Source organism: Gossypium arboreum, chromosome 1, assembly GCF_025698485.1.
Source record: "Gossypium arboreum isolate Shixiya-1 chromosome 1, ASM2569848v2, whole genome shotgun sequence".
Classification (NCBI taxonomy): domain Eukaryota; kingdom Viridiplantae; phylum Streptophyta; class Magnoliopsida; order Malvales; family Malvaceae; genus Gossypium; species Gossypium arboreum.
Window position 1 is genome coordinate 75,760,603 of NC_069070.1, and position 25,274 is coordinate 75,785,876.

Genomic DNA, 25,274 nt, shown 5'->3' on the forward strand with positions numbered 1-25,274 from the left:
GACTAGTAGGCCTATTCTGATAAGCTTTTACAAATAAATACTTATAATCCCAATCATCAAGGACAAGGCTTTATTCAAATAAAAACCAAAATTTTTCCCAAGCTAAGGCTTGGACTTAGGACCTTTCACACATACCCAGAACACTTAATCACTGAAGCAGATACAGATTTCTGTTATATTCAAGCAGAATCAAAAACATAAATTTTGGTGCGTTAAAACTCTACCCCCTTAAAAGAAAATTTCTCCCCTGAAATTTTACCTGATCAGAAGAGGTGAGGATACTGCTGACTCATTGAAACCTCCGGCTCCTAAGTGGCCTCCTCAGTGCTATGATTCTGCCAAAGAACATTCGCTAGAGGTATAGATTTCCTACGCAGAACCTTAACGTCGCAGTCTAGGATCTGAACCGGCTCCTTCTCGAACGTTAGATCTGGTCTAACCTCAATCTCCTTCACGGGCACAATGTGCGTCGGATCAGAGTGGTAACGTCACAACATCGAGACATGGAACACATCATGTATGCGGTCTATGTAGTAGTCCCAATTTGACCCTAGTCGGGAAGTGGTTTCGTGTAACGCCCCAATTTTCGGGAATTCTGTGAATGTTGGCATAGGTTTAATTATGTTAGTGGGCCTCCAGAAGGCCCAAGCTTAAGATAGAACCCGGCAATTTTAGTTAATTTTTGTTCCATAAGAAAAATGGGGTGAAATTATGAAATAGAACCTATATGAAAATGTTTGAAAATGCTATAGGCTAAATTGTAGTGGCCAAATAAATAGGAGTGCAAAATAGGAGGATTTGCATGACAAACCTCCCATTTTACATGAAGTGGCGAGCCATCATGTTGTTGTAGACAATATGAGCACTTGATATCCATAATTCATGGTACAGATTGATAATGGGTTAGGTAAATGTTCCATGATAATGGATTAGGTAAATATTCCATGATAATGGGTTAGGTAAATGTTCCATGATAATGGTTTAGGTAAATGTTCCATGATAGGCATTTCATGTCTTTTGTATTAAAGAATTAAATGGATGAAATATGAAATTTTATTAAAAAAAAAGGGGTGAAAAGAACAAAGTTTTGTCCATCTTTGTTCATCATAGCCTAAAGTTAGAGAAGAGAAAGGAGAGGAGAAAGCTCTTGAATGTTCGGTCACTTGGGGAAGAAAATTGAAGGTAAGTTCATGGTAGTTTGCTTCTATCTTGATGTTCATGAGTTCTTCTTGATTCTACCTTAACTCTTGAAGCATATTTTGGTTTTTGGTTGTGTTGTGAGAATTTGGTCATGAATTAAAATGAAGGAAATGGTTGTTGTTTCATGTTCTTTTGATGAAAAATAGAAGATAGGTGAAGTTGAGCCAAACAAATGAGCATGCATGTGCCTTAGATGCTAAGGGGAAAAAAATTGGCTAACATGTTGTGCTTTAAAATGATGAAATGGAGACTATACTTAAGTAAACTCATAGATATGTGATGATTGATTGGTGATATACATGTTTAAATAACATGCATGCAAGTTATGTGTGAAAGAGTAATTTGGTAATAAATCTGCTTGGGACAGCAGCAGTAACGTGACTTTGGAAAATCACCATAAATTGTGGGAGATGAATTATAGCTGTATAAATTATGTAATTAAATATTAATGAGTCTAGTTTCAAATGGAGTAAACGAGAACATATTTTGAATTCTGTACAATGAGAAATTTGATTCGTAATGAAGAGTGGTCAGATTAGTCAAACAGTGAAACATGGGAAACTTTAAGAAAAATCTGGTATTGATTGGCCATACCAAAAATTCTGAAAATTTTATGGATAGAAGATATATGAGTCTATTTTCAGGAAAAATTAACGGCACTTGATTTGGAGTTTCGTAGCTCAGTTATAAATAATTTAGTGACTATTGCTCGGAAGACAACTTGCAGTGAAATTATGATTATGTGGTAAACATTGACAAAAATTTGTTAATGAGTTGCTTATTGATTTCTTATAAGCTTACTATGATCTGTAGGTGTGGTTGGCCGAATATTGTAAGGGGTTAATACATAGTTTGTATTTGAATAGTTAGATTAACGTGTTAGTAATCCAATTGTAGGCGGTTCGTGTGTGGATCTTGTCAGCATATCGTTGCAAACAGGTGTGTAACTAACACCCTCTTTTTTAGTCTAGATCGGCAAAAGTCGAAAAGCCGAAATGCCAAAAACCGGTATTTTGTAGATTTATGAGTGTGCGAATGCTCGTGAGGTAAATCGATTAATGTTTTTGGTAAGCTGTAATGTTTGACCGCAAAGTGCATGATTTACGTGCCCTCGATATTTTTGGGCTTAATGGGCCAAAAGCGGAATGATGGGCCAACGGGCCCAATTCAGAAGAACCCTCAATAGTGATTACATTAGTACGTGAAAGTTAGGAATATGCATGAAAAACCTTAAAATAGATAAATTACTGAAATACCTTTAAAAGTGAAAATTTTCGGTTTTACCCCTAGGAGATAAATTAAAATACCCATAGGGTTAAATTGACCTAAATGCATGTTTGATGTTGTTATTTATTGCATGCCATGTTGTTATTATATCGATGCATGGATTTGGGATATGACGAAGGAAATACTGAAAGTGGCTTGTCCACGTCTTGGAGGCTTTGCCTCAATTCTATCGTTAATGAGCAACAAGGCTACAAGCGTGGAGTGTTGGGTGGGTGGGTTGAGCTATTCCCACATGGAGTGTATGGCTGGTGCAGGTGGAGTGTAATGGTTGGTGGGTTGAGTAGTCTCCCAAATGGGCTTGCATATGTTTACTAATGTTGCATGTATTTTGAAATGGGCCTATGGGCCATCTTGTTATCTGAATAAGAGGCTAAGGCCCGGTTTATTGTAATCTGAAAAGGGCTCTCGCCCTTGATACCACTATTACTGAATGGGCTTAGGCCCAATGGGCTTGAGTGACTTGGGCTTTGAATAGGTTTTCCTTACACTGAGTTTCCCCAAACTCACCCTTCTTTAACCTTGCAGGTGAGCCTTGATGTGGGTGACTTGGGAGGAGGGATTCAGAGTGGCCATGGTGAATACTTTTGGGTTTGAAAAAGAGACTGGTTTTCTTAAGTTATTTTTAATTGCTATTTAATTTTTGGGTTGTAATAAGGCCATTTTAACTTTATTTTCTTCTTTGATTTTTCTGGGATTATATTATTAAAAACAACTTTAAATTGATGGATACTAATTCAAATGGGCTAGACTTAGGGTGTGATTTCAAAACGATACTTGTTTTTTTTAAAAATAACACGACGTCACGAATATTCGGTTTACCAAAGATAATCACTCAAAGAAATTTCAACTTGTTATAACCAAGTGTGGCAATAGATGTGGGCATGTCTAGGATTGGATCCAATCGGAGAGCTTGGTACTTAAGCAGCTTTCATGGCTCACCTCCTCTATTATGGATACCTACCTGGTGCCCAGCTTCCATTCACTTGGTTAGTTTGTGAAAAGTCGGCTTTTTTTAAAACACTAAAAAGGGAACACGGGTTTTTGACTTCAAAGTGGCACGTCGGATTCAGCCTTAACGACTGGGCCGGGTTTGGGGTGCTACATTTTGGGACCACAAAACCGAGTCATGAAAATAATTAAATGTTAAATTTCATGTCTATTATATGAGATAATGCATGTATGAAAAGTTTCATGCTTTAATTTTGTCATTTGTATGTGAAATTTATTAAATAGGACTTATGTGAGACAATTTTGAAATGTGATAGGTTAATTTTAAAGTGGTCTATTAATGCATGTAATAAAGAGGATGGACTTGCATGTCAAATATCCTTTTTTTTTAGTAGTGGTCGGCCATGATAATGGTTTATATAAAATATATGTATTATTTATTAGTTAAGTGGCTTTATATTTTATAATATAGATGAATAAAATCATAATAATAATAATAGAAATAATGGTGAAGAAAACAAAGTCTTATCTTTGTTCTTCTTAGCCGAACTTAAAGAAAGAAAAAGAGGAGCAAGACATTCGGCCATTTGAAACATAAGGAGGGTTAGTAAATTATGTTAGATTTTTGAAATTGTAGCTTGTTTTAAGTTAATTATCATGTTTCTTACTTAGCCCATGCCAAAACTTTTAATTTTGAGTGATGAATTGAGCATTCGGTTATGGTAGATAAGGAAGGAATTTGATTATTGCCTTTAAGTTTTGATGAAGAATTGTTGATGAAAGAAGTTTATCTTGTTAAAAATATAAATTGCTAATACTCATATGTGTAATAGTCGAACATGGATTTGCTTAATGTCTTGAACAAATGCCGTTTGGGGTGTTTTGAAATGAATAAATTAAATGTTTGATCATCTAAGTGTTCGGCATTGTACATGATTTTTTTTAGAGTATGATTTTGAATAATATGAGTATTGGAATATGAGTAATGTTATGCATAGGTAAAATTTTTATGTTCGGCTTTGGTAGTATATATGTATAATTAATCCATTTATCTAATAATATATAAGATGTTAAATAATAAGATTTTGATGACTTGTGTTTAATGACATTTGGCCAAGGATCATATGTGCTTGCTAATTCGGTATAAGTGTATAGGTGCTAAATACCTTGTATTTGAGGTTTTAGAAGAATAAGTAGTAGTTAATTAAAGTGATGAAAGCTAAATTTTGAGATTGATTAAGTTTGGGCATTCGGCATTACCTATAAATTTGAATATGAAGGTTAAATTGAGTAGTTAGGGCTGAATGGGATATATATTAATCAAAAATGGGTTGCATGCATATGAGTATGAATGTATTTGTGTGTGTGCGGCATTATTGATAAATAGCAAGTGGAAATGAGATAAATGTTTAATAAGTTGATATTTGTATATATGGTTGAATTCCTGTATAAGGTAGCATGGTAAGTTATGTGAATCTTTGTTTGTGTATGTGAATTAGCTATTGATATAATAAGCATGAAATCGAGTCATGGCATATTTTATAAAACATAATATGCATTGAAATTATATGATTGTCAAATGTGACTATTATAGAATTAAAGTTGAGTAAGTAATTAAACAAATTCATTTGTTTAAATTTAAAGCTCAAGAGCACAGAGGAACTAAATCAGATAGGGGAAAGGAGAAAGCAATCGAGTAGCCTATCCACAACTGTTCAAAATATCCAAGGTAAGTCTTTGAGTAATGAAACTTAGCTTATGATTTGATAAAATCATGGTATATAAGCATAATAAATAAATTGTGACCTATTGGTTCTACTTGAATTATGTATTGGGATAAATAATTTGTGCATATGACTTGTAGCCGAATGGTTATAGAAATCATGTTGGATAGCGAAACGAAATCATGTTCTTTGTATGTGGCTATTGAGCCGAAAGTGGAATGGTTGATAAGCATGTTGTGCTTGTGTTCAAGTAATGTAAATGAAATGCTAATGTGTTATGATATATATATATATATATGTGCATGACAATGGAGAATTATATTCGGGCTAAGTCCTGAAGGCATTCGTGCTGGTGTTATATCCGGGTTAAGCCCCGAAGGCATTCGTGCTGGTGTTATATTCGGGCTAAAGTCCTGCAGGCTTTGTGCTGGTATTATATCCGGGCTAAAGTTTCGCAGGCTTTGTGCTGGTATTATATCTGGGCTTAAAGTCCCGCATGCTTTGTGTTGGTGATTGGATTTGGGTTTTAAACCTAGAAGACTTAATGCCGATGATTGGAGTAAGATTTTGATTTCGAATGTTCGTAGTAAACTACCATTGAATATGTTCAATACATTAAGTTGGTCAGGTATGTATTATATACTTTTATATGTTAGATTGATCGGAATTGAATCATGAATGCGAAATCAGAAGTATATGTGAAAATCTCATATATGTATGTGTGTATTCGGTTATGGTGAAAGGTTATATGAGATTGATTTGGTGATATACATGTTAAATAATATGAATGCAAAGAATGGGTAATAAATCTGCTTGGGACAGCAGCAGTAATGTGATTTCAGAAAATCACCATAAATTATGGGAGTTGAGTTAGAGGTTGAATAAATTATGTCACGAAATCTTAATGAGTCTAGTTTCTTATAAAAGAAACCATGTAAGCAAAAGAATTTCCAATAATGAGATATTTGAAGTGGCGTGGAATAGAGTCAAAATGACTTCGAGGTCCCCTGTTCTGTTTTCAGAAATTCATTATAAATGGTACAAAAATGGTTATAAGATAAAATTTATATTCTTAGACTCCTTAATGAGTATAATTTCAAATTAAATAAATGATAACATATTTCGAATTCTGTATAATGAGAAAATTGATCCGTAGTGAAGAGTGGTCAGAATAGTCAAACAGTGAAACAGGGGAAACTTAAATAAAAATATGGTATTGATTGGTCAAACAAAAAATTCTGAAAATTTGATGGATGCAAGATATATGAGTCTATTTTTATGGAAAATTAATGTCACTTGATTTGGAGTTTCTTATCTCCAGTTATGAATAATTTAGTGACTGTTGCTCAGGAAGACAGCTTGTAGTGACTTTGTGATTTTGTTGCAAACATGGTTAAAACTTGTTAATGAGATGCTTTTCGAGTTCTTATGATCTTATTTGTGATTTTAATATTTGGTTTTAATTGAGTTCAGATTCAAGTGAGGTGAATTTGCTAAATATGCATTATGTTCATGGATACTTGGCCAAAATGGCAATTATCTAGGAATGATTTCTTGAAAATTTGAAATAATCGATCTATAAGTAAATTAATTGTTTGCATTGCTTAAAACTTACTAAGCATTGAAGCTTACTCCGTGTTCTCTTTTCCATTTCTTATAGGTTTATACTTTAGCTCGAGTTGGAATGGCCGGAGATATCATCATACTATCGAGTCATTATGTGAGTTGAGAAGATTGTATATCATCATGGTTTAAGGCATGTATAGGATAGACTATAGGTAGAATGATATTTCGACTTTGTATACATTATAGCCATGCGAAGATGGCTTGCTCATTTTGTTTAGAGAAGCCTTATAATTGAACTAATGTGGTGAAATGTTTTAGTTATAACTTGACAGTAGTTAATTTGTTATTAGATATTCGGTTATGTTTTGATAGTGAGTCATTTTGGAAATTTATAAGAGCTCTTATGGAAAATCAATGAGACATGTTTGCATTGTTGATAATTTATGTCTGGTAAGTATCTTTGACCTTATAGAAGTTTTGTTCAGTCAAGTAATACCTCATAATCTTATTCCGACAACGGATATGGGTTAGGAGTGTTACAGTCTAACTCTGGAGGTAGCTCCAACTGATATACGACTGGCCGCACTGGCTTCAGAATCCGGTAAGGCCCAATAAACCAAGGGCTTAGCTTGCCCTAGCGACCGAACCTCAGAACTTTCTTCCATAGCGAGAATTTAAGGAAACCCGTGTCCCCCACAGAATACTCGATGTCCTTTATCTTCAAATCAGCATAGGACTTCTGTCTCTCAGAAGCAGCTTTCAGACGATCTCGAATCAAGCGAGCTTTATCCTCAATTTTTGATACCAACTCCAGACCTAGAACTCGTCGCTCACCCAACTCAGTCCAATATAAAGGAGTGTGACACTTACGACCATACAGCGCCTCGTAAGGTGTGACAGCCCAAAATTGACCCTAGTCGGGATGTGGTTTCGGGACCACAAAATCGAGGCATAAAAATAATTTAAAATTTATTTTGATGCCTATGATATGTGTTAATTTGTGTGTGGCATTTTTGATGATTCGATTTAGTGTTATAAAGGTGAATTTCACTAGAAAGGACCTAGTAGTAAACTTTGAAAGTATGATGGGGAAATGTGTGATGACTAGTTAATCATGCATGCAAAAATAAGGATTTGCATGTCAAATTTCCCCAAAAGGAAGCTTAGTGGCGGCCATGACAAGGGTTATGGGCAAAGAAAACATGTTGAAACATGTTTTGTTAATGGATGATGAGGGAAATGATTTAATAATTAAGTTGTGGGAAGAGAGAGAAAAAAATGTGTGTGAGTGTGGCATTCCCCCCATTGCCGTGTATGTGAAAGAAAAACAAGAAAAAATTGGTCATCCTTGTTCTTTCCTTCTTGGCGAAAATACTAAGGGAGAAGATAGGAGTTTTGCTTCATGCTTGGCTTGGAAGAGAACTAGAATGAGATTTGGTCATACTTGCATCAAGATTAAGGTATGTTTGAGGTTGTGTCATGAGATTCATGTTTGTTTTGGTTGCTAACTTGATGTGCATGTTAGCCATGGTTCAAATCCTTGTTATGCCATGAAAATGGTGTTTGGCCAAGGTTGATATTGTGTTAAAGCCATTGCATGCTAAATGTGAAGCTTGTTGATGATGCATGTAATGAAGGATTGACTACTCTTGAAATTTCTTTTAGTATTCTTGAGTAGGACATTGAATTCTTTGTTTAACCATGACCAAAGTTAAAAGGGTATGGTTGTGATGTATTCGCCATGGTGCATTCATGAGCATGATTTATGCTTGTTACTTGATTGGTAAAATTTGTGTTTGGATGGGTATGAACCCTTGAGATTGACCTTGCACCTATATGTGTGTATATGTTTGCACATGATGTTTTGGTTATGAAGTAAGTGATAAATATGTTTGTTTAAAGAAGAAAATGTTGAAGAATGGTTGTGAAATTGCAAGTACATTCGGCCTAGTACACATATGATGTGAAAATCTTGGAATTTATTGTTGATTTGGTGCAAGAATGACTAAGTATAATCGGCCATATGAGTGCTTGATGCTATATTATAAGTATTGAGCTACAACATGTAAAGCATTAGCTAGTAAAATGTGTGCCATTCATGTGTGGTGTTAAACATGTAATTGGCCTCAACATCAACATGCATAATCGGCCATGAATGAGTACCTAAGAGGTTGTGTTGTTCGGCCATGAGTAAGCATGTTGAAGGCTTTGTATGTTGAGTCGATTCATGAATTCCGTACTTATGTGACTTTAATGTCTAGTGAATATATGTGGGCTAAGTGCCTTGAGTTCTTCTTTTCGATACTCAAATGATTGAATCAAATTATTTGTTAAATTAAGCTCAAGAGCAAAGGGGGACCAAATCCGATAAAGGGAAGGAAAAAGTAGTCGAATAGCCATCGGAATCGTTCGACAACATCCGAGGTAAGTTTTCGAGTATCGAAACTTAGATTTTGATTCGATTGAATGAAGTAATAAGCAATCGAAATTTCGCCTTGTATATGGCCATTGAGCGAAATGATATTTTGTTAAGTGAATTGTGCATAAAAGTTTTGTTGTGAAAATGAAACAAAGATGTGCATGAATGTTCGAGTGATATCGGGCTAAGCCGAAGGCCATTGTGCGATTGTGATATCGGGCTAAGCCGAAGGCAATTGTGCGAGCTATGATATCGGGCTAAGCCGAAGGCAATTGTGCGAGTTGTGATATCCGGTTAAGTCCCAAAGGCATTTGTGCGGGTTACCATAACGGGCTATGTCCCGAAGGCGTTTGAGCAGTAGCTATATCCGGTTAAACTCGAAGGTATGTGATTCGAAATTTATAAGCTGCTGGAAAATTTTCAGTTAATGCACTTGTGAAATTCCCAACAAGGTATGTTTTGTGTGTGCTTTGCACACTATGAGTAAGTGCGTATGAATATTCGCTCCAATGATAAGCGAGCTATCGGCCTTAACTAAGCCGTTGTTTGTGTATGAAAATAAGAGTTGGGATTGTGAAGTAAGCATGTCTTTGAGAAATTGTGCATATGAATTATTGTTTAGCTACTTGAATGCTATGCTTTGGTTGTGTGTATATTATGGCTCAAACTTACTAAGCATAAATTGCTTACTCCGTTTCTTTGTTTCTCTGTTTATAGATTTTGCTCGTTAGCGATCGGATTCGGGATCATAGAAGTTGAAGTCAACCACACTATCAAAGCCCCTTTTTGGTACTCCTTTAGTTGAGTTCGGATATGGCATGTATAGGACTACCCTCGGTTGTTTTTAAGTACTTGTGTTGTATATGTATGCGGCCATGCGAAAATGGTTCGTAATAGTGGAGTATGGAATTAGACCATTTGTGGTTTGTAATTATATATGGTTTCATGATGTGATTATGGATTGGAATGGGAGTGTTGGTCACATGATCAGCCATTGGAATGGCTAAATATGATCATATGTGGACCTAAGTATGACTAGACTATAGTTGATCCATGGGAACTACAATATAGGTAAAGCCTACCTTAAAAACAGATGCTGCCAGCTGCAGTGACGTGGATGGGGAAAATCACCAAAATTTGTAGAAATGGTGTTAAATAGTGAATAAATTATGTGATCGAACCTTGACGAGTCTATTTTCATATGAAGGTAACGAAACGATCATATGATCAGTATACCGAGAGATATTAAAGTTCTTGTGAGACAGGGCCAGAACGGTTTCTGGGTCCCCTGTCGCGACTTTGAAAATTTTCCATAAATTATCCAGAATGAATTAGAAGTCATGCCTTATATGTGAAGATTCCTTTTTGAGTCTAGTTTCATTAGAAATAAACGGAATCAGTATTGAAACCCTGTACAGAGAGATATTCAAGTTGTAACGCGCGAAGGTCAGTGTAGTCTACCCCTGTAACATGGGTGACTTTAACTAATAAACTGTACCAATTGGCCCAACCAAAAATTCTAGAAATAAATCCAGGGATGGATATATGAGTCTAAATTCATGGAAAATTTATGGAATCAGTTTCCGAGTTTTGTAACTCGAGATATGCTTTTTAAGGCAACAGTGATGCAGTTTTCCAGCTTGCCTAGGAATGTCAAGTTGGTCGGTGCTATAAGTGGTTTTGGCTTGTTAACCCCTCGTGTCCGACACCGGCAACGGTCTCGGGTTCGGGGTGTTACAATTTTATTGGTATCAGAGCCACGATTTAGTCGATCCTAGGACTACCGTGATATGTTTGGGGTCTAGCTATACGTGCCATTAAGTGATAAATTGATAGTGTGGTGATTTCTGACAATTTGAGTTTGTGTTTGTTTATAGCAATGGATCCGATCCCAACCGAGCAATAGCTGATGATGTGGAGAGTGTGGCGCTGCTCCGCGCAAGGACAGCGCCGGTGGACTCTCAACCTATTGCCAACAATCCGAATGATGAGGCTAAGCAAGCCTTTTATAGTGTGATGAATGATTGGTTTAACCAATACATTCGAACTAACACTACTGTTCCACAACCTCCATTCCCGACTAATGCAACCCCGCACCTACAATACCTCCGAATCGACCAAATAAGGTCAAGTAAGCCCCAATGATGTAATTCGTAAACATGGGGCCCTTGAATTCAAAGCTACGGATAGCGACGATGCCGAGCAAGCTGAATTTGGTTGGACAACACTATCCGGTGCTCGATGAGCTATCTTGTACACCGATGAGTGCTTAAAGTGTACCATCTCCTTGCTACTGCGATTACGCCTACTATGGGTGGAGTACTCGACTTCATTGTGCCTAGAGAGCAAGTAACTTGGGAGTTCTTTCTAACCGAGTTCAAAGAAGTATATCATCGAGATTTATGAATCGAAACGAAAGGAATTCCTTGATCTTAAGCAAGGTTCCATGTCGATTCTACTGACTCACTGAACGAAAATTTGTGAGGCTTAGCCAGTGCTGCGCTAGTGCATTTCTTGAAGTCGTGATGTGTAAATGCTTGAAGATAGGCGGATGATGATATAAGTCGTATGTTGGCATTTTGGAAATTGAGAGTTTGTGGCTCTTGTCGAGCGGCGTACAAAGCCGAGGAGCTCGATATGGAGAAAAGAAAAGTGAAGTAGGAGTTTAAGAAGAGGTCTTGGGAAGCCCTTCCCGATCATCAAAGAAATTTAGAGATGGCTTAGGCGGTCTAGAGACATTTCGGGCTTTTCTAGACGAGACCGCGATCGACCCCCTATGGGCACGCGAGTCACTTGATCGCCGATGTTGGCAATGATCGTCGAGACGTAAGCGGAGTGCCAATATTGTGGCAAATGGCATTCGGGAGTTGTAGATTCCGTGACCGCTCTGTTACAAGTGCGGATCATCGATCATTCCATTAAGGATTGCCCGAGTTTATCTGAACAAAACGTAAATCAAAGTGGGAACCCGGTGCTACCACAACTCGAGGTAGGCCACCTAGAAATATGGGCAATGCTAGTGGCGGTCGAGAGGATCTAGAGATGCTACCATCGATCCGAGGCTCGTGCTCTGCTAAGACTTATGCCATACGCGCACGTGAGGATGCTTCCTCGCCGGATGTTATTACTGGTACTCTTACTCTCCTTTACACTAATGTGATTGCTTTGATTGACCACGGTCCTACTCATTCTTATATATCTGAAACCTTAGCATCCAAGAAGACCTTGCCCATTGAGTCTCTTGAGTTTGTAATTGGTGTCAAACCCTTGGGTCATTACGTGCTTGTCAACAAAGTGTGTAAGAAAAGTCCCCTAGTATTTCGAGGTTCTTGTTTTCCCGCGGACTTGATGCTTTTTCTATTAAGCGAATTGACGTTATTCTTGGTTTGGATTGGTTGACCATGCACGATGTGGTTGTAAATTGAAAAAGCAAGACCATTGATCTGAGGTGTACGAATAACGAGATAATTTAGGTTGAGTCTACGGACTTAAAAGGGTTGCCAACTGTAATATCAGCAATGTTGTCCCAGAAATACGTATGAAAGGGGTGCGAAGCATACCTTGCGTATGTTCTAGATGACAAGGAGTTAGAAAAGAAACCCGAATCTGTGCCAGTGGTTTGTGAATACCGGATGTTTTCCTTGAAGAATTGCGGGTTTACCACTGTTCGGAAATAGAGTTTGGCATCGAATTGGTACTGGTACCATTCCAATTCGATAGCTCCGTATCGTGTGGCACCAACGGAATTAAAGGAGTTGAAAGCTCGGTTGCAAGAATTGGTGGATAAAGGTTTTGCTGCCGAGTTTTTCACCATGGAGTGCACCGGTGTTGTTGTGAAAAGAAGGATGGAACCATGAGGTCGTGCATCGACTATCGTCACTTAATAAAGCGACGATAAAGAACAAATATCCATTACTGCGTATCGATGATTTGTTCGATCAACGAAGAACCTCGGTGTTCTCGAAAATAGATTTGAGATCGGGCTATTCTCGATTCATGAATTCGAGATTCGGACGTACCCAAAACGGCCTTGAGCGAGATATGGTCACTAAGAGTTCCTAGTGATCTTTGTTTGGGCTTACTAATGCCCTGCGGTATTTATGGATTTGATGAATCGGATCTTGGACCATGTTTGGATTGGTTCGTAGTCGTGTTCATTGATGACATCTTGGTCTATTCAAGAAATGAGGCCGAACATCTTGAACACCGAGGTTAGTCTTGCGAATCTTATGGGATAAGCAATTATATGCTAAGTTCAGCAAGTGTGAGTTTTGGTTAAGAGAGGTTAGCTTCTTGGGACATGTGGTATCTAAATCGGGTATTCGAGTCGACTGAACAAAATTTCAGCCATACTTAATAGGAAGCCTCGAGAAATATTCTTGAGGTTCGAGACTTTTTGGGGCTTAGGTTATTACCGACGATTTGTAAAAGGTTTCTCAACGATAGCCACGCCAATGACGGCTACTCCAAAAGGATGTTAAGTTCGAATGGACGGAGAAATGTCGAAAAGTTTCGATCAATGAAAACTTATTTGGTGAAGCCCCAATTCTAGTGCAACCCGAATCGGCAAAGAGTTTGTCATCTATAGTGACGCCTCCCTACTTGGGTTAGGTTACGTATTGATGCAAGAAGGTCGAGTTGTGGCCTATCGTCGAGGCAATTAAAGCCACATGAGAAAAATTATCCCACCCATGGTCTCGAATTGGTCGCCATCGTATTCGCCTTAAAGATATGGCGACATTACTTATTTGGTGAGAAGTGCCATGTATTCGGATCATAAAAGTCTCAAATATTTGATGACTCAAAGAGACTTAAATCTGCGATAAAGGCGTTGGCTCAAGCCGTTAAAGGATTATGAGCTCGTCTTTGACTATCACCCGGGAAAGGCGAATGTGGTTGCGGATGCCTTGAGTCGTAAATCATTATTAGCTTTACGAGCGATGAACGTGCACTTGTCCGTTCGATCCGACAATGTGTTAGTAGCTGAATTGAAAGCCAAACTATTATTGATACGTCAAATTCGTGAAGCTCAGAAAGTCGACGATGAGCTGGTTGCAAAACGAAGTGAGTGTGTTCAGAACAAGGAATCGGAGTTTCAAATCGATGATGACGATTGTTTGAGGTTGAGAAATCGTCTGTGTTCCAAAGAATTGAACATATTTCGATAATTTGAAAGAAGCCCATTGTAGCCGAATGGCAATCCACCCGGAGTCTGAAAATGTACAATGATTTGAAACATCGGTTTTGGTGGCATGGTATGAAACGAGACATCTCCGGCGTCGTTCGAGGTGTTTAATATGTCAACAAGTGAAAGCGGAACATCAAGTGCCTTCAGGATTACTTCAGCCGATCACGATACCCGAGTGGAAATGGGATCGAGTCACAATGGACTTTGTATCCGAACTGCCATTGTCAGCGAGTAAGAAAGATGCGATTTGGGTCGTTGTAGATAGATTGACTAAGTCGGCTCACTTTGTCCCCGTACATACGGATTTTTCAATGGACAAACTAGCCGAATTGTACGTTTCTCGAATTGTGAGATTACACGGGGTGCCTATTTCCATCGTGTCGGATAGAGATTCGAGATTTACCTCGCGATTTTGGAAGAAGTTGCGAGAGGCTCTGGAATGAAGTTGCATTTCAGACCGCCTTTCACCCCCAAACCGATGGTCAATCCGAGCGGATGATTCGAGATACTTGAGGATATGTTAAGATGTTGCATCCTCGAGTTCGATGGTTCATGGAGCAGTATTTGCCTTTGATTGAATTTGCTTACAACAATAGTTTTCAATCAAGTATTAAGATGGCACCTTACGAGGCCTTGTACGGGCGTAAATGCCGTACACCATTGTGTTGGACGGAGCTCGGTGAAAGCAAAATTTTCGGGTGGACTTGATTAAAGATCTTTGAGCAGAAAGTGATAGTGATCCGTGAAAATCTGAAGATAGCCTCCGATCGTCGAGAAGTCGACGCGGATCCGAAGTGTAAAGACATCGAGCATCGTGGGAGATAAAGTGTTTCTCAAGGTTTCGCCTTGGAAAAAGATACTCGATTCGGTAGTAAGGGCAAGTTGAGCCCGAGGTTCATTGGGCCATATGAGATATCCGAGCGAGTCGGTCCAGTTGCATATCGTTTGATTTTTGCCCCCTGAACTTGAAAAGATTCACGATGTCTTTCATGTTTCGATGCTTTGACGCTATAGATCTGATCCGTCGCACGTAATTAGTTTATCAGAGGTTGAAATTCAATCCGATATGAGTTATGAGGAAGAACCGGTTCGTATCCTATCACGTGAAGTGAAAGAGTTGCGAAACAAGCGGGTTCCGCTAGTGAAAGTGTTATGGCTCAAACACGGGATGGAAGAAGCTACTTGGGAACCCAAGAGCTCTATGAAAGAGCGTTACCCAAACCTATTTACCGGTAAGATTTTCGGGGACGAAAATTTCTTAAGTGGGGGAGAGTTGTGACAGCCCAAAATTGACCCTAGTCGGGATGTGGTTTCGGGACCACAAAATCGAGGCATAAAAATAATTTAAAATTTATTTTGATGCCTATGATATGTGTTAATTTGTGTGTGGCATTTTGATGATTCGATTTAGTGTTATAAAGGTGAATTTCACTAGAAAGGACCTAGTAGTAAACTTTGAAAGTATGATGGGGAAATGTGTGATGACTAGTTAATCATGCATGCAAAAATAAGGATTTGCATGTCAAATTTCCCCAAAAGGAAGCTTAGTGGCGGCCATGACAAGGGTTATGGGCAAAGAAAACATGTTGAAACATGTTTTGTTAATGGATGATGAGGGAAATGATTTAATAATTAAGTTGTGGGAAGAGAAGAAAAAAAATGTGTGTGAGTGTGGCATTCCCCCCATTCTTGTGTATGTGAAAGAAAAACAAGAAAAAATTGTTCATCCTTGTTCTTTCCTTCTTGGCGAAAATACTAAGGGAGAAGATAGGAGTTTTGCTTCATGCTTGGCTTGGAAGAGAACTAGAAGGAGATTTGGTCATACTTGCATCAAGATTAAGGTATGTTTGAGGTTGTGTCATGAGATTCATGTTTGTTTTGGTTGCTAACTTGATGTGCATGTTAGCCATGGTTCAAATCCTTGTTATGCCATGAAAATGGTGTTTGGCCAAGGTTGATATTGTGTTAAAGCCATTGCATGCTAAATGTGAAGCTTGTTGATGATGCATGTAATGAAGGATTGACTACTCTTGAAATTTCTTTTAGTATTCTTGAGTAGGACATTGAATTCTTTGTTTAACCATGACCAAAGTTAAAAGGGTATGGTTGTGATGTATTCGACCATGGTGCATTCATGAGCATGATTTATGCTTGTTACTTGATTGGTAAAATTTGTGTTTGGATGGGTATGAACCCTTGAGATTGACCTTGCACCTATATGTGTGTATATGTTTGCACATGATGTTTTGGTTATGAAGTAAGTGATAAATATGTTTGTTTAAAGAAGAAAATGTTGAAGAATGGTTGTGAAATTGCAAGTACATTCGGCCTAGTACACATATGATGTGAAAATCTTGGAATTTATTGTTGATTTGGTGCAAGAATGACTAAGTATAATCGGCCATATGAGTGCTTGATGCTATATTATAAGTATTGAGCTACAATATGTAAAGCATTAGCTAGTAAAATGTGTGCCATTCATGTGTGGTGTTAAACATGTAATTGGCCTCAACATCAACATGCATAATCGGCCATGAATGAGTACCTAAGAGGTTGTGTTGTTCGGCCATGAGTAAGCATGTTGAAGGCTTTGTATGTTGAGTCGATTCATGAATTCCGTGCTTATGTGACTTTAATGTCTAGTGAATATATGTGGGCTAAGTGCCTTGAGTTCTTCTTGTTGATACTCAAATGATTGAATCAATTATTTGTTAAATTAAGCTCAAGAGCAAAGGGGGACCAAATCCGATAAAGGGAAGGAAAAAGTAGTCGAATAGCCATCGGAATCGTTCGACAACATCCGAGGTAAGTTTTGAGTATCGAAACTTAGATTTTGATTCGATTGAATGAAGTAATGAGCAATCGAAATTCGCCTTGTATATGGCCATTGAGCTGAAATGATATTTTGTTAAGTGAATTGTGCATAAAAGTTTTGTTGTGAAAATGAAACAAAGATGTGCATGAATGTTCGAGTGATATCCGGGCTAAGCCGAAGGCCATTGTGCGGTGTGATATCCGGCTAAGCCCAAGACAATTGTGCAAGCTATGATATCGGGCTAAGCCGAAGGCAATTGTGCGAGTTGTGATATCCGGGTTAAGTCCCGAAGGCATTTGTGTGGGTTACCATAACGGGCTATGTCCCGAAGGCGTTTGAACAGTAGCTATATCGGTTAAACTCGAAGGTATGTGATTCGAAATTTATAAGCTGCTGGAAAATTTTCAGTTAATGCACTTGTGAAATTCCCAACAAGGTATGTTTGTGTGTGCTTTGCACACTATGAGTAAGTCGTATGAATATTCGCTCCAATGATAAACGAGCTATCGGCCTTAACTAAGCCGTTGTTTGTGTATGAAAATAAGAGTTGGGATTGTGAAGTAAGCATGTCTTTGAGAAATTGTGCATATGAATTATTGTTTAGCTACTTGAATGCTATGCTTTGGTTGTGTGTATATTATGGCTCAAACTTACTAAGCATAAATTGCTTACTCCGTTTCTTTGTTTCTCTGTTTATAGATTTTGCTCGTTAGCGATCGGATTCGGGATCATAGAAGTTGAAGTCAACCACACTATCAAAGCCCTTTTGGTACTCCTTTAGTTGAGTTCGGATATGGCATGTATAGGACTACCCTCGGTTGTTTTAAGTACTTGTGTTGTATATGTGTACGGCCATGCGAAAATGGTTCGTAATAGTGGAGTATGGAATTAGACCATTTGTGGTTTGTAATTATATATGGTTTCATGATGTGATTATGGATTGGAATGGGAGTGTTGGTCACATGATCAGCCATTGGAATGGCTAAATATGATTATATGTGGACCTAAGTATGACTAGACTATAGTTGATCCATGGGAACTACAATATAGGTAAAGCCTACCTTAAAAACAGATGCTGCCAGCTGCAGTGACGTGGATGGGGAAAATAACCAAAATTTTTAGGAATGGTTTTAAATAGTGAATAAATTATGTGATCGAACCTTGACGAGTCTATTTTCATATGAAAGTAACGAAACGATCATATGATCAGTATACCGAGAGATATTAAAGTTCTCGTGAGACAGTGCCAGAACGGTTTCTGGGTCCCCTGTCGCGACTTTGAAAATTTTCCATAAATTATCCAGAATGAATTAGAAGTCATGCCTTATATGTGAAGATTCCTTTTTGAGTCTAGTTTCATTATAAATAAACGGCATCAGTATTGAAACCCTGTACAGAGAGATATTGAAGTTGTAACGTGCGAAGGTCAGTGTAGTCGACCCCTGTAACATGGGTGACTTTAACTAATAAACTGTACCAATTGGCCCAACCAAAAATTCTAGAAATAAATCCAGGGATGTATATATGAGTCTAAATTCAGAGAAAATTTACGGAATCAGTTTCTGAGTTTTGTAACTCGAGATATGCTTTTTAAGGCAACAGTGACGCAGTTTTCCATCTTGCCTGGGAATGTCAAGTTGGACGGTGCTATAAGTGGTTTTGGCTTGTTAACCCCTCGTGTCCGACACCGGCAACGGTCTCGGGTTCGGGGTGTTACATAAGGTGCCATCCATAAACTAGACTGATAGCTATTATTGTAAGCAAACTCTGCTGAAGGTAAGTACTCCTCCCAACTTCCTTGGAAGTTGATAATATAGCCCCTCAACATGTCCTCCAATATCTGAATCACCCTCTCTGACTGACCATCTGTCTGAGGGTGGAAAGTAGTACTGAGGTCTAACCTCAAACCCAGAGCCTCATGAAGTTTTCCCCAGAACTGAGACATAAAACGAGGATCCCTATCAGAAATGATCGAGACAGGTACCCCATGTAGCCTCACTATATCAGAAATGTACAGTTTGACCAACTTCTGTAAGGAGAAGTCTGTCTTCACAAGAATGAAATGTCCAGTCTTGGTCAATCGGTCCACGACGACCCAAACAGAATTCTTCTTAGTGGGTGTTAGGGGCAACCCACTAAGGAAGTCCATCGTACTCATTCTCATTTCCACATCGGTATCTTAATCGACTGCAGCAAACCCAAAGGTAACTGATGCTCAGCCTTTACCTGCTGACAAGTCAAACAACGAGCAACAAATTTGGTAACCTCACATTTCAATCATGGCCACCAGTACAACTCTTGTAGATCTCGATATATCTTGTTCCCACCGGGATGTATAGCATAAAGGCTACTATGCGCCTCCTTCAAAACCGACAGTCTCAAACCTTCATCATTCGATACACAAATCCGACCGCGAAAACACAATACCCCTTCACTGTTAATCCCAAAATCAATCGTAACACCGTTCTCTACCTAACAAAAATGCAACTCCAAAGACTTATCCCCCATCTGCTTATCCCTGATCTAATAGATCCAGGTCGGTTTAACTTGAAGTTCTGCCAACAGACCCCCATCGTCAAAAAGACTTAATCGAGCGAACATCGCTCTCAGATCGGTCATAGACCTACGACTTAACTCATCGGCCACCACATTGGCCCAACCCGGATGGTACTCAATACTGCAGTCATAATCCTTAAGCAGTTGAACCCATCGATGCTGCCTAAGGTTTAACTCCTTCTGGGTGAGGAGATACTTGAGGTTTTTGTGATCAGTGTAGATGGTACACTTCTCACCGTACAGATAATGCCTCCAGATCTTAAGCGCAAAGATCACTGTAGCTAATTCCTAATCATGCGTTAGATAATTCACCTCGTGAATCTTGAGCTGTCGAGATGTATATGCAACAACCTTACCTTCTTGCATCAGCACACAACCAGACCCACATGGGACGCATCACTGTATACCACAAAGTCCTTACCGGGTTCAAGCTAAATCAGAATAGGTGCCTGAGTTAACACGGTCTTGAGCTTCTCAAAGCTCTCTTACTGTGCATCAGTCCACACGAAAGGAATTCCCTTGCACAGTAACTTAGTCATCAGAGTAGCAATCAAAGAAAACCCCTCTACGAATAGTCAATAATATCTTGCCAGCCCTAGAAAACTATGGATTTCTGACACATTCTTCGGTTGTTTCCAATCCAACACAGCCTCAATCTTACGAGGATCCACTCGAATCCCCTCTACAGAAACTACGTGTCCCAGAAATGTCACTTCACGAAGCCAGAACTCATACTTGCTGAACTTCGCATACAACTATTTCTCACGAAAAATCTGTAGAACCACTCTCAAATGCTCATCGTGCTCATCTTCAGACTTAGAATACACCAAGATGTCATCGATAGATACCACCACAAACTGATCCAAGTAGGGCTGGAACATGCAGTTCATCAAGTCCATGAATGCCGTTGGTGCATTAGTCAACCCAAAGGGCATAACTAGGAACTCGTAATGTCCATAACAAGTCTTAAATGATGTCTTATTCACATCGATCTCCTTCACCCTCGACTGATGGTAACCTGACTGCAGATTGATTTTAAAGAACACTGAACCCCTTTGAACTAATCAAACAAGTCGTCTATTCTCAGAAGTAGGTACTTATTCTTAATCGTCAACTTGTTCAACTGACAGTAGTCGATAAACATCCTCATCGTACCATCTTTCTTCTTTATGAACAGAACATGTGTTCCCCATAAAGACACACTCGGACGAATAAACCCACGATCTAACAGCTCCTGAATCTGAGCCTTAAGTTCTGTCAGCTCTTTCGGTGCCATTCGATAAGGGGCAATAGACACCGGAGTTGTGCCCGGAAACAACTCAATCCCAAATTTTACCTCACGATTCAGAGGTAATCTCGGTAGTTCCTTTGGGAAAACATCTGGAAAGTTCCTCACTACTTGGATATCCTTAACCGAAGAGTCCCTAGAATCATCAACACTGATATACGCCAAATACGCCTCACAACCCTTCTTTACTAACTTTTCTGCCACTAATGCAAATATCACATTGGTCAGATAATCTCGCCATTCCCCAATTACAACTACTTCGATATCATCCTCAGTTCTCAGAATAATTCTCTTTCTAGTGCAATCCATACTCACTCGATGTTTAACCAGCCAGTCCATTCCCAAAATCAAATCGAACTCCCCAAATGGAAGCTCTATCAAATCAGCCAGAAATACAGTCCCTTGGACCTCTAACGGTATGTCTCTATACAGTTTGTTAACCCCAATAGACTACCCCAACAGACTCACCACTATTATCTCACTAGAAATGCTCTAAAACGGTAACCCCAAGGTCTTAAACACCTACACTAGCTACGTAAGAGTGTGTAGAGCCTATATCTATCAATACATAGTAAGGTACATTAAAAATTAAGAACGTACCTGTGATGATGTCTAGAGCATCTCAATCCTCACGGAAGCAAGCAGCATATACCAGTTCAGTCTGCCTTGCCTCAGTCGGTCCAGTACCTCTACTCAGGGCTCTCTGTCCTTGGCCCATGCCATTACCACCCCTAGCCTGACCTCGGCCCCTAGGTGGCTGCTGACCTACCATCGGCAGCTATTCATTCTTAGTAGCCAGAGCTTGCATCTGATTAGTCCTCAATGAATAGTCATTAACACGATGCTCAGTAGACTCACATCTAAGGCAGGCTCTAGTAGACCTCCAACACTCGCCTAGATGCCGTTTATTACAAAGCTGACAAATCGCTACCCCAACAGGTGCAACAGTAGGCCTAACTCTCACGGCCCCATCAGATCTGGCATTTTTCCTAGGCCTCATCCCAGCATTCGAAGGCTCTGTATCCCTTTTAGCCTTCCCTTTGTAACAGTTTTGGCGCTTAACGTGCTTAACCTCCTCAATAATCTTGGCCTTCTCGACCAACACAGTAAACTCACGCTCCCTCTGCGAAGCTATCAGGACCCTCAAGTTATCCCTAAGGTCGTCCTCAAAATAGACACAACACTCATACTCAGTCGACACCATGTCTCGCACATAAAGACTCAGCCTTAGAAATTCGGCCTCATACTCGGCCACTGAATGATCTCCCTGAGTAAGATTCAGGAACTCACGCCTCTTAGCATCGATATAGTTGGCTCCCACATACTTGCCCTAGAAAGCCATCTTAAACAGATCTCATATCAACCGATTGGGCTGAGTGCCATCCTTAACCGTCAGCCACCATTGATACGCTTCATCGTGAAGCAGTAAAACAACCCCCTTGAACTTCTGCTCAGCAAAAAAGTCCAGATCATCCATAATACGCTCTGTGGCCTCCATCCAATACTCGGCCACATTAGGAGCAACTCCAGCAATACCCCTAAATACCTCAGACCCATTGGACCAGAGTCGTTCTGTAACCGACCCACGGCCCCCAGAACCAATGTTGAATCAGCAACCCTCTCCAAGATCCGTAGCATAGCTTGGGACAGTGCATCATCCTCAGCTGCACGATCATGAGACCCTGACTCGGTATCAGTAATAGGTGAAACCGGCGTCTCGCTAGTTTTCAGATTTAGAATCGTCTCAGATGCGAAGGATTCAGCTTGAGCCCCTCTATAGTCTCTCTCTCGGCCTTTAGTACCCCGTCTACGAGTACCATATGTGCTCATCGTAATTTCAATTTAATCTATATTAAAAATTTTATGCAAATCAGTTTACAGTTTCGATATTTGTTAACAGATATTTTATGCAGTAATGTTATCAGAATATTCAGAGCCTGTTATAGCAAGTCGCAGTGTTGCTACTGTTTTCAGTTTACACTACCTAGTGTGTTTCGGTAGAGTCTACTACCTACAGTAGTTTCATAGCATAAAACAGTATTTTTAAACAGAAATTCAATATATTCTAAGTATGCTTTTAGACAATTCTAAACAAAGTTTCAAAAACTTATAGGATCGGCACTGGAGACTCGGTGAACCACATACTTAATCAGAGTATTTAAAAAAACATTCGAAAGTAATTCTTTAAAACCAATTTTGGAACCCAAAATTCACAATCGGGTTTTGAACCTGGCTCTGATACCACTAAATGTAACACCCTAAACTTGGCTTAGACGTTATGGTCGGATCTGATGATGTCACATGAGAGTGTTTTTAACCAAATCGTATCGATTCGTAAGCCATTCCATTCGTTATCTTTTACTTAGTAAAAAAACGTATAATAGTCGAATTGTTTCGAAAGCGTTTCTTTATCACGGAGGCTTCTAAAACCCATATATTGTTATTATTTTAATAAACCGCTTCTATCTTGAATAGAAACACATAGTTAATTTGCGAAAAAACATAATTTGACGTTGCAGTTTTTAGTTCATGTTCCTAGCTCAAAAACCCAAATAAAAATCCAGAAGTCTGGGTCCAAAGTTACATAAAAAAATCCCCAGAAAATAAAGTAAAAACAAAAGTAGAAACAAAAGTAGAAAGTTCATAACCAAAATGTATGTAGTCGTGGTCACTATCGAGTCCTCCACTGCACGGATCCACCTACTACTGGGGATTAGCTGAACAGATAAATAAATAAAGGGGTGAGTTTTCTCAACTCAATCTGTACATCGCCACAGTATAGCATGCATACAAATTGATATCAAAATTTAATCATAATTCGAGCCTGAGCCTTTACAGATTCGGTGAGGCCCTTGGCCCACTCAGAAATAGAATCAATTACAGTCTTAGGTCTTCAACCCCTCTCAGATATAGCATGCATAATAGATCAGAATAACAAAATATGCCCACCAACCCCGCACACCGACTCCGTCCAACCTAACACACCTTGTGGGGATAAAATTGACCCAACTATCCCTGCACACCATATATAGGAATAAAATCAACCTATCCAACCCTACACACCATAAGGTACTGCAATGCAGCACATATTATAAGTATGCAGCTTAGCTGCCAGATAGCGGGTTTATGAAACCCTTTAGTACTTCCTTCACTTCAACATACCCACCCCGATGTAGTGTGTCATACAATATGGCATGCTATAATGTAGATAACAGTTCATGCATTTATTTTAGAATAGATCAGATATTCATGCTAGGTATAACACGCTAACACATACATCATAATATCACATCACAGAATAGGGCTCTAATAAAGCTTACCGACCCTAGGACAGGTCACAATCGATTTGGGCGACTCGTACAACCTTACAGTACATTTTAAAAAAATGATCTCACACGCCCATGTGGCCTACCCGTGTGGGCCTACACAGCCTGGCCCAGATTCCCACATGCTTGTGTGGTTCACTCGTGTGGGCCCACACGCCCGTGTGGCCCACACAGCCCATTTGCCTGAGCCTGTACCTTGTAAACGGCCTACAAGCCATCACACGTTTGTGTCTATCGTGCCCATGTCAAAAGCGCTTGCGGCTGGTTCGTCGACTACATCTGTGTCTCGCCACACGACTTACTACGGTGACTACACTGCGCTGTGTGGCATCGACAGAATGCTTTTCAGCTTTCACCGAATCTCGTTTTTTGTGCAAACAGAGTACACACCTAGTTTGGTTTCAACACCTAATCACTCCCGAGCACTCCAGAACCTATATTTGACAATTGAAACCCCAATTTTAGTCACTTAAACTGAGTTACTAAGGACAGAAAATTCCCGCAAGTTAACAACGACCTTGCCTCTAACGAACAACGGCAGTTCCTCACTGATTAGAATGTCGTTTTAGCAGTCTACAGAATTTTGATTGTCTCCTAAATAGAAAAAAATCTCTTAAGAACCCCACAATCGTAAAAAAAGAAACAAATGCACCCCTACACTTACTGAATTTGCGCCAAACGCAAAGATACACAACGATGATGGAAAATACCCAAAAACTAATTTTAAAAAGAGTAAAATTGACAGCAACAGGGGATTTTTTTACTGAGGAAGAAAAAGAAAGAAAAATAATATGGAGGAGGGGGAAACTTGTAGAGAATTTCGGCCGAGAGGGAGAGCAGAATTTTGGGTAACTCTCAAATCCCCTATTTTGCTCCCACTAAACCACATCTGTTGCCACTACTCAGTGTTCCAAACCAACTCAAACACTCTCACGACATTACCAGCAAAATAAATTC

The 25,274-nt window shown here is 39.2% G+C and overlaps 2 protein-coding genes across 2 annotated transcripts in view; both read right to left on the reverse strand.

Annotated features, from left to right (window-relative positions):
• LOC128280461 (uncharacterized) overlaps positions 1-19,296 on the reverse strand; it is a 43,416-nt gene extending 24,120 nt beyond the window's left edge. The window contains exon 1 of the mRNA XM_053018612.1: positions 19,011-19,296. Coding sequence (XP_052874572.1) covers positions 19,011-19,296 — 286 coding nt within the window. The remainder of the gene's footprint in view (positions 1-19,010) is intronic.
• Positions 19,297-19,424: 128 nt separating this feature from the next.
• On the reverse strand, positions 19,425-20,602 carry LOC128280467 (uncharacterized). The gene is made up of 4 exons (XM_053018616.1): positions 20,470-20,602; positions 20,060-20,102; positions 19,695-19,824; positions 19,425-19,619 (listed from the first exon to the last, which is right to left on the reverse strand). The coding sequence occupies exons 1-4, from the start codon at positions 20,600-20,602 to the stop codon at positions 19,425-19,427; spliced, it is 501 nt and encodes a 166-aa protein (XP_052874576.1).
• Positions 20,603-25,274: the final 4,672 nt, after the last annotated feature.